General features: G+C 33.9%; 1 protein-coding gene across 1 annotated transcript; it reads right to left on the bottom strand.

Annotated features, from left to right (window-relative positions):
• Positions 1–392: 392 nt before the first annotated feature.
• On the bottom strand, positions 393–4,667 carry LOC137722912 (hydroxymethylglutaryl-CoA synthase-like). The gene is made up of 12 exons (XM_068462032.1): positions 4,449–4,667; positions 3,578–3,684; positions 3,022–3,154; positions 2,737–2,880; positions 2,457–2,615; positions 2,214–2,287; positions 2,036–2,111; positions 1,865–1,920; positions 1,674–1,761; positions 1,415–1,555; positions 1,184–1,333; positions 393–806 (listed from the first exon to the last, which is right to left on the bottom strand). Exons 1-12 carry the CDS (start codon positions 4,509–4,511, stop codon positions 600–602), a joined length of 1,398 nt encoding a protein of 465 aa, XP_068318133.1. The 5' UTR covers positions 4,512–4,667; the 3' UTR covers positions 393–599.
• Between the last annotated feature and the right edge of the window lie 5,734 nt (positions 4,668–10,401).

The following is a 10,401-nucleotide window of genomic DNA, read 5'->3' as shown; positions in this document are numbered from 1 at the left end:
TAGGACAAGGAAATATGAGCACAGAGAATGAGAAAAACCAACAGGATCCTCTCGGGATTCTTTTGGTGAAGATTCTAGGAATCCGTAAATCGCATCTGTACATCGTACATCATATGATCAGTTTTTATTAGATATTATTTGTATTTAATTTTAATTAAAAATATTTAAAATAATTTATGACCAGATAATATATAATGAACGGATATGATTCACGAATTCTCACAAAGAGGATCCGTCGAGATCCGGGTTCTTCATAAAAAAAAAAGAATGCAGCAATTATTTCGTGTGTACTTTTTCAAGAATGCTTTTGCAAGTACAAGTAGAAAAACAAGCTACGAAACATGGGCTTGTGATCATGGGCTTGTGATCTTCCTTTTCACCAATCGTGGACCATCATTATCATTCAACAATTTTATTAAAAAGAAAAATAAGAAGAAACAAAAACAATTTTTTAACCTGACAATACTTAGCTGCCGATCAAACTATTTGCTTTTAACATACAAACTTACGGAGGCCAGCATGTTCTGTTTTACGAGTTACAACTGACATCTAGCATCATAATCTCAACTTAACCGTGTGACCGGCTTGAATTACGTCCATCAGTGACCGTTGGCAACCACACCGTTGGCATTGGAGATGGCGGCCGCATCCTTCTTGGCATAGAATCTACGGTACTTAGAGTCGACTTCGGTAAGATAGTATGTGCCTGGAAGTAGAAGGCTAATGTCCTGGTTGGTCACAAAGTCTTTGCCTCCATACCTGTGCTCCATGATCTTCATCACTTCAACAAACTTCCCGGGAGGGAACTGCATCAAAAACACACGTTGTTCAATAAATGAATTCCTTACCGAGGTGCTTTTCTAATTTATCAAGCGTGATAACTCAACCGAATTCCCGTTGGACAGCACATGGTTCTAATTTTCAATAGCACTCAATTAAACGTGGTGTTAAATGCATCATCGTGCATGACAACGTTCCGGGCAGAGGAAGATGGCTTTCGTGTTGCCAAGGATTTTAACATGGCAGTTTCAAAAACAAAGTAATGAGCAGTATGATTTATTGGAATCACATTGTAATCAAGATTATTCCTCAAAGACGCAAGCATTACTTGAGAAAAATAAAGTTTGTTCGTATCTGAATGGTACGACTATGCTTACAGAAAAAGGAGGGAAAAAACTAGTACCTCATGTCTTGCCTTCAACTTCTCTCCAACATTCATCACAGCTGCGATGTTCTCCAAGCTAAAGGGCTGTTGACCAGCATTGAGACGCAATGAGAACATGGTTGCAGTTGAGCCACTTCCATAAGAGAACAGTATCACCCGCTTGCCATCCTGTTATCAAACAAAACTTATTAGGCCAAAATGTACAGAGGAGAAGTCGAGCCTTTTGGATAAGAAATTTATGGGATTTACCAAGGAGCTGTGCTTGTTGTGGAGGAGGGATACAAATGCCGCATAAAGAGATGCAGTGTACATGTTTCCAACTTGCTTTGGTACCAAAGTTGTTGGTACAACCTTAGCGTCGTATAGGGGCTTAGCGACTTGCTGGGATGCCTGTAGTTAAATAAATCGTGTACAATGATCAGCAGATATAATTAAAGACTATGCTCACAATCAAAGGAACCGAGAAAGTTGCAAGTATAATAGGAATTTTCAAGGGTTTTAACAGTACCTTTTCAAGATCCCGGCTATTGTAGCTATCATCACCAGGAAGGTCAGCAAATGGAGCCAGCTTTTCTTTACCCGCCTCATCGATGGAGCTACGTATGGAAAGAGAGAAAATAAATCACCACGTAAACATACATTAAGAATAAATGTCCGGAGCATTATGATTCTTAGACGGGATTGAGGAAAAACAAGTACCTTGCATTCCTTACGGCGTCATTGAACACCAAACGAGCAAAGCTTTTTTGTACAAGCTGCAACAAATCAAAGCACAAATTATTTTAAAAGGAAAAGAAAAACATTCAAAATCTCAATTGTAAACCAGAAAGAAAGATCAATTGCAAGATCACAAGTTCTAAGAATATATACCTTGTTATAGGGAGAATGAAATACGAAGTACTCAGCATCAGCGATAGAAAATTGTTTACCTTCCAATTTCTCATACCTATAGAAAGAAAGAAAACAATTAGGCATTTACATAGGAACAAATAATAGCGAAAACAATACAACAAAGTCAAATGACTTCAGTATTTTTACAAGAACTCACTTTTTACATAATTCCTTGTAGCAAGAATCAAGAGCCTTCAGATAACAAGTCTGAGAAAGCTTTCCGTCAACAACCTACAAACATTTCACAGGAATGATAAATTAGGATAAAAAGGCCTAGAAACGTATCACTCAAAGTTAAAAATATAAATAGTCCAAACTCAATTTGGAAACAAAGAAAATAAGAACATATGATTCCTACCGTCCCAAACACATATATGTCAAAAATGGTAAGAAGAATTACCGGATATTCACTGGCAAGGTCGGGCTTGTAAAAATCATATACGTGAGCCATATGACTTCCCCTAATTTTGCTCTCAAAAGCAACAGGAGCATCAGGTCCAATCAGCATGGCAATGGCAGCTGCTCCACCAGTTGGTCGTGCTGGTCCCTCTGCATAGACCTGAAATAGAAATTCTCCCATAAGATAAATAGAGTAAAAGTAGAGACATAGAGGTAATGTAAATGGAAATATGTGTTAGACTATTATCAACATTAACATACGATAAAGTAAACGGTCATACCGCACTGTCAGTGCACACGACAAGCCCATAGCGCCCATCCCATGAGCTACTCTCCACCCAATTGACACAGTTGAATAAAGCTGCAGTTCCTCCATAGCAAGCATTAGTTGAGTCGACACCTTCAATGTCAGTGTTACCGTGCTTCTGGATATTTGATAATGAGAAGAAAGTGTCAGAAAAAATTATCTATCAACATTAGCTCATAAAATAGGATACCAAAGAAACATCATATTAAACGGGGTAAAGAAAGAGCATACATCTTCTAACAGGGGAAAAAAAAAATACCTCAAAAATTGTCATCAGGAAGGTCTTAATAGATTTGCTTTTGTCGATCACAGTCTCACTGCCTACTTCCAGGCGACCAATTTGTTTTGGATCAATCCCATATTTCTCAAGAAGGGAGGTAACCACTGTCAAACTGAAAATTCAAAATTCAAAGTTAATGACTATAGAGTCTCCACAAGATTATCCGTAAAGTGAAATAATACATATATAACACAAATATTACAAGGTAAAGCCGTAAAGATACGGTAAAAACCATAAATAATTTTAAGACTAACATGCACATCAGAAAAGAAATGTGATCAAGAAGATGAAATTATACTATGTGACCTGGTCTTTTTTTCCCAACAATTATGATCATGTCCAAACTGGACTAGAAGGTTGCATTATCAATGCAATTTTTCGTTTTAAATCATCAGATTTCGACTGTTTCAGACAGTTTTCGAATCACGTGCTCTTAAACCCTGTGTTTAATACTAAATGCAATGGCAAGGAGCGGCTTAATACAATGTATTAGGCTACAAAAACATTGAGGATTGAATGTAGAACTAACTAGTACCTCATTGAGATGACATCTTCCACCTCTGAACAAAACGCCATGCAATCTTGTCCAAGTCCGATAGTGTACTTCCCCTTGCTGGCACCATCATGAGCCTCCAAGGCTTCCTATTTTGCATAAAGAACGAAAACTTTCATTAGTTGACGGAAATCTTAACTAGTTTGGTATGGCTAACAGGACATCATGATGCAAATATCGAGATAAAATGCCCGGATTTGTTGCTAGGAGTAATGTTGCTTCAAACACCCTACCGCTCTTCGTGTGCGCGATTGCAATTAAGAAAACATTAGATGTTCATTTTATTCTGGAAATTCAATCAAAAACTCCTTTCACTTAAAACTTTTTATATTATTTCCTAAGATTTTTTTTTGTAAATTATGATCAGCTAATCTACAAAGTTGTCATCTTTCCAATTGGACCCTTCAAATTTATAGTCACTGCCTGTAAAATCAAAATTCTGAACAAAAAAAACAAAGCTCAAATTACATTTAAATCAACATATACTTAAGTTCTAATAAATCGATATATATAATAATAATTTTTAATCCAGTTCCAGATCAAAATGTCTAAGAACATTTCTTCACACGTTAATGCAAAAAATATTCAAGAAAAAAATCAACTACTCAATTAACTGAGTTGCTTTCTGCTTCTTTTTTTTCTTCATTTTTTTCTCTGATTTAAGAAAATATCGAACAAAAAACTAAAATGATTATTAATTTCCATTTCCTCACTTATTCAAGCAACGAAAATAAAATTACAAAAATAAAAAAAATTACAGGCACGACGAGGAATCGTTGTGAATGTGAAACGAACATTAAAATTTTAAAAGAAAAAAAAAAACGAAAGCAGTTTGAGAGTGAGGGATCGTCACCTGCTGAATACAGGTAGGGGGGAAGTAGATGTCGACGGCGAGAATTCCGACGTTCTTGGCCATTTTCTCCGGCGTTCGTCCGAGTCACTCCGACGAATCAAAATCCCTCGTCGAGCTGAGTTTAGAGAGAGAAAGAGGAGAGAGAGAGAGAGATGTGTGGAGGTTTGGAGGTGCTGTACAAATGGGAGGCTTCGCTGTATATTTATAGGGGGCAGTGAGTTGCAGAAATGCAGACTTCGTGAGCTTCGTGCAAAAATACGATGCGATGGAGGGCGCCTTCTATCTTTGACCGCCAACTTTTGTCAAATTTACTTCCCTTGCCCCTATTCTCACGGTGACAAACGGCATCATCATCCCCCGATTCCCCCATTCCCCGGTGGTTTTTTATTTTTAATTAATGTTGTTAGATTTTTATACCCACTTTACATTTATGTATCGGCTCTCGTTTTTCTGTAGTACTAAATGTAGTGATGTTTTAGCCGTTAGATTTTATTTCTGTAACTGTTAAATTTTTTATTTTTAATCTAACACATTTATTTTTCTTATCACTCAAAGGTACGTAATATTAAAAAAAGTTGATATTTATCATAAAGATTTTACAATAATAAGTGGGTCGATAAATAATTATCTACCTCAAATATCACTTGCTACTTAATACTATGATCTAATGGTATCTTCTTCACTTGCAAGTGAGAGGTATTCGATTCTCATTGAAGGCGATCGTTTGTTCAAAAAATAAAATATATTGCTTGTAAAAAAAAATCTTATCCTAAATATATTATATCTATTACAAATAATGAGAGTAATATTTTTGGGAAAAAAAAAATATGACAGTAAAATATTCCTTTTCTAAGATATTATTTATAGGGATGTTTAAAGCAATTTAGGCTCAAGGCTTCTCAATATAGGAATAGATAAATTACATGTTGGGGAAGCAAGATTCAAACAATTTAGGTTTGATGACCTGGCCTCAACCAAATAGAGGCTACTTAAGGGCAAATTAAATAGGGTAGTTTTACTAACATCCCACAATCTTATGAATGCATCTCACATTTTCATTTTCTTGCATGAACTTCCTCTTTTACTTACCCCTATTTGAACTAAATTGAGATGGGAAAAAAAAAATAAAAAATCCACACCCCCTATTCAACATGTCGGCAGTCAACCATCGTAGAAAATCTGGGCCAAAAAACCAACACCATACCCCCTCTCTCTCTCTGACGGGGTGGGCGAGTTAGGGCATTGGACGACAGACTTTCACGCCGGAGACGGGTTGAATGGTGTTGACCCACAACTTTCGCAACGGAGGTGATGGTGCTAAAGGGTTATCCAATTGGATGAGTTGAGGTGATGTGTTGTTACCAACGGCATGGGAGTTGCCGGTTGTACCGATGTCAACGATGGAGGCATTAGGAGATAGGTGGCTGTCTTATTGGGGCTTGTTTGCCGTTAACTTCTTTATGGGGTGGGCGGTCTCTTCAGAAAAAATGAGGGACAAAGTAGGAATTTTTGAGAAATATTTTGGATGTGGGGTGTTTTCATAAAAATGTGGGGTGTCAATAAAACAACCCATTAAATATCAATATGTGACTTAGTCTATTGTGATTAGACCTCTTTTTTTTTTTCTTTTTGTCGAAAGCAAACAATTTCATTGAAAGGCGGTGGCACAAAATCAAGTACAACAAATAAGCGCATAAAATTGGAGAAAGCCAAAGCCCAAAAAACAAAAGGGCAGAATAGCAAAAAAAAAAAAAACAAAAACAAAACAAAACAAAAAAAAAAAAAACCATAAATCCTATGCTGCACAGGCAAGAATCCGCTGCAGTCGTCGACACAAATACCTCGCCAGTGCCGCAGTCGTCGACACAAACACCTTGCAAGTTTGCAGCTATGTTGTGTTCAAACTTAAAAACTTGCAAACTTGCAATGAATAAATAGTTTCATTAGTATTAGATCATCTCGAGATGTCATATTTTAAACATAAAATTTAAACTTGATAGCCTATGTGGCACTTTTACATTTTTTGAAAGTTTCGTTCTCCATCTGATATGTCAAATTAAACTATTATTTTATTACACAATTGAAGCACAATGTACCATAGTATGTTCACAATGCAACAGTCACACAATCAACAATGAATTATAAGAAATGTTTAAGTCAATAAATAGTTAATAAAAAATAAATAAATGAAGCTGCTATCAAATTTAAGATCAACTCCTCTACTGCCATTCCATGTCATGTCATATAAGAATTGGAATTTTGTTTGGAAAACAGTAATGCTGTCTTCTTTTACTATTATTGATAATGTGGACTTTTTGACAAATTCTTTGGAGATGCTTTTAGAAGTTATGCACCTCGCATTTCATAAGATTCGGTTTACTGAAAAAATATGATGGAATACACCCACCTAAGCTGATAATTAATTGGTGTATCATTTATAATTGATTTTTCAATTTGTCAAATTTGAATACTTGTTTTTTGCCTTTTATGGAAGATTGTTTCAAATATTTTTTATCACTAAGCAAATTTGACTATTTTGGAACCATGATAGGTAAATGCTTGATGCACCTGCGTGATGATACCCAACTTTGAGCCCTTTAGCTTGTCCCCACTATCTTTCTCTTTCTCCTGGATTTTCTCTTCTGTTTTTTCCCATAAAAAAACAAAAAAAACAATAGTGTAATAAATTCAAATATATGTAGGAAGGAACTAAGAAAAACTCGGGTAGGGATGCTTTGATCATGTCATTCAAAAAGTTTTTCTCATAAAAATATAAAATTTATGTATTTTCATTTTATCCGACACTTCGTTGATTTCACTTGGTGAATCCTACTGAATATTTTCTCATAAGAACAAGTGGAAAAAAAAAAAAAATGAAGATACCGAAACTGTGATAGTGGCACAAATAACTTATTGATCTAGCGATCCATCTTTCAAATTGTTTTAGGTTACAAAATATTTTGAACATTATAATTATGTCTATTAACATTTTGTTCTTTTAAAGAGAAATACTAGGGATGAGTATTGTTCATTACAACGTAAGTGGAGAGTCTCTACAACCGTATAATCTTTAAATATCCAATAGACTTTTAATAGGCCGGAATAGAAATTCTCAAAGTATCCTAATATATATAGACTCATCAAATACCTCAAAAAAAAAATCCTCAAATATGAAGACTGTAAATAAAGACTCAAAAAGTGGCCCCACTATTAATTTTGAGCAAAAAACAATCCCACCCATGTATGATTTCTGCACAATAGCTTCTTATTTAATTTTTTTTTTATTGATTTTTAAACCAATCAAGTGAATGAGTCCGCAGATTTTCAATGTTTGCCAAATTAAGTTAATACTTTCTCATTAGGTATTGAATTAATATATTTATTTTGGTTAATATAAGCTAATGTATATATTTAAACTATTTAATTATTGCATTTTTCCTAATGAATTAGTTTAATAATGGATCCATTTTAGTTACGTTTGTTGAAGAAAAAAATTGTGTTAGAATTTAAAAAAAAAATTGGTTGAAATGTAAGCATTAATATTTCACGACAATGTAATATTAAATTAATTAAAATAATATAACACAAACAAAAAATTTGTGTCACTTAATACTACGATTTAGTGGTATTTCTCTTCATTTGTAACTGAGAGGTCTTAAGTTTGATTTTCGCCAAAGATGAACTTGAACCACATTATTGCTAGCTCATTATGAGGCTAAGTCCATCCCCTCTCCCTTAGTGTAGATAATATCGTTTGTTTAATAAAAAAACATAAAATTTATACATAATCCTTAGTGTAGATAATATCGTTTGTTCAATAATAAAACAAAAATTTGTACCGAATCACATAAAATCGTAAAACTTCAAATTTAGTGACTCTACTATAAGGATTCTTCTATTAGAGGAAATATTAAGACATAAAAAATTCTATTTAAGTTCTTAAATGAGTATTCAAAAGTGACAATTGAAGTTCCTAAATAAGGACTCCCGTAGAAGATGCTCTAAATATTAGGACTCATTGTTGGACCTAACTTCTCTACCCTCTCACTTCTCATACATACATTTTTATCTCCTCCTATTTATGTGATCACGGTTAAGCCACGTCAACATTTTATATTACTATTGCTTTTTATCTTTTTATCTCTATGAAAAAATTAATATAAAATATTAATATAGTTTAATCGTGACGCATAAAATAGAAAATGATGAAAATGTATGAAAAATAGGAGGGCGGAGGATGCTGAGGAACCGGATCCCTCGTTGATTCTTTGTTGTGCTGAGTTTTTAGGTGAATCTTTATTTGATACTCATGCAACCTAACCAGCTAGCCAGCCAGCAGCCAGCCAAACTTTTGACACCTGTGAGTCTGTGACTTCTGACTGCAGACAGACACACTCTCTCAGGTCCCAACTACCACTCCGGATTCCCCATTATGTCTATTATTTGCATAATTAAACTCTTTTGGGACAAGTTTCCAAAAAACCCCTCTATTGGGACTTTTTTTTATTTTCTAATTTAATATAATCATAAATATATGTGCAGTTTAATTATGCAAAATACAAGGTAGAAGACCATTATTTAGTCCAACTGTCACATCATATAAACTTATAAAATATGATTTAAGAAGATAATTTCTTTAGCATCACGATTATATTATTGGCTCCTTCAAAGTTGTGAATCTAGGTAATTAACTGAATGGATCTCTCCCCATTCCCCTGGTAATTAGGTATTTTTTCCTTCGACAAAATTTATGTTCTGGGTTTAAAGTAAGTGGTTTGTCACTTAGGTGGTTAAAAGTTTTGTTTTTGCATCTGAGATTTTGTATTTCAGTCTCTCCCTATAGTTTAGATACGCTTTAGTGTAAATTATTTTATCATTTGTTATAAACATACGTTACGGGTTTAAACTATTCTCCTTACTTTTAAATTTTCTATGGTACCCCAAGAAAGAATGAGATAGTCTAGACGTTTTAATTATTAATCTTTAATTATAAATGCAACTATTAAGATCTAACGATTACAACACTTAGGGTATTTCACACTTAGAAACACTAAAAATTAAAGTTAATATAATTTAGGGAGTTGTTATTCATACACCCTTTTTTTTACGTCTCACACCCCCTGTTAATTTTTATCATTTGGTATTTTTAACTCATTCAATCAGACAACCAAAACTTAAGAAGAATGCGTGAAAGGTCAAAAAAAAAAAATGTGAATGACACCACTCGTAATTTAAAATTGAAATATACCTTGTAATAATAAATTTAAAAAAAAATCAAAGCATCGCCACCGTTTATCTTATGTTGGGTACTGGCCCACTTCACTTCGGTGCAATAAAAATTAGTGTTGAGTTGGAGGAGTAATATAGTCATAGACAACCAAATTTGACTATTTCATAGTTCATAATCATAACATATGATTTAGTTTGTTAATATATATTTCCCAGAGGAGGTTTGCAAATTTCGAGTGAGGATCTTAGGGATCTTTAATCACATCCATTCATTGTAGATTGTGCGATCAGAAATCATTATAAATTTTTTTATTTAAAATTGAATATAAAAATTAGCCGCACGATGCACGATGAACGGATGTGATTAGAGGATTCCCGAGATCCTCACAAAGAGGATCCTCTTTTGCAAATTTCAACGCGTTCTTTGTTAATATATATTTCCTAGAGGATAAATTTTAAATTGATTGTGCGGACACTCTTTTTCTCTTTGATTGAGTTGAAATCTTCGGCAATGCTTTTATCTTTTATCAAGGCCCATTTGTGCACTCTATCCTCTCAACTATGTACGTATTTCGTTTTACTTCAATGAATATCGTACTGTTTCTCAAAATTTTAGTCTAAACTTTTAAAAAATTAACAAAACAAGTTGTTAAAATAATAAAACTACAAACACATCCTGCCTTTAATTTCTACACTTATTATCAACAAAATATGTTTTTTCATA

Source organism: Pyrus communis, chromosome 17 (assembly GCF_963583255.1).
Source record: "Pyrus communis chromosome 17, drPyrComm1.1, whole genome shotgun sequence".
Classification (NCBI taxonomy): Eukaryota; Viridiplantae; Streptophyta; class Magnoliopsida; order Rosales; family Rosaceae; genus Pyrus; species Pyrus communis.
This window is presented reverse-complemented; position numbering and strand designations above follow the sequence as displayed.

Excerpts from the sequence above, each read along its gene's own strand:
- LOC137722912 (XM_068462032.1), bottom strand. The coding sequence starts at position 4,511 with ATGGCCAAGAACGTCGGAATTCTCGCCGTCGACATCTACTTCCCCCCT. Across the intron at positions 3,155-3,577 it reads GAAGATGTCATCTCAATGAG|TTTGACAGTGGTTACCTCCC; the intron begins GTACTAGTTAGT and ends TTGAATTTTCAG. Across the intron at positions 1,556-1,673 it reads ATAGCCGGGATCTTGAAAAG|GCATCCCAGCAAGTCGCTAA; the intron begins GTACTGTTAAAA and ends ATTTAACTACAG.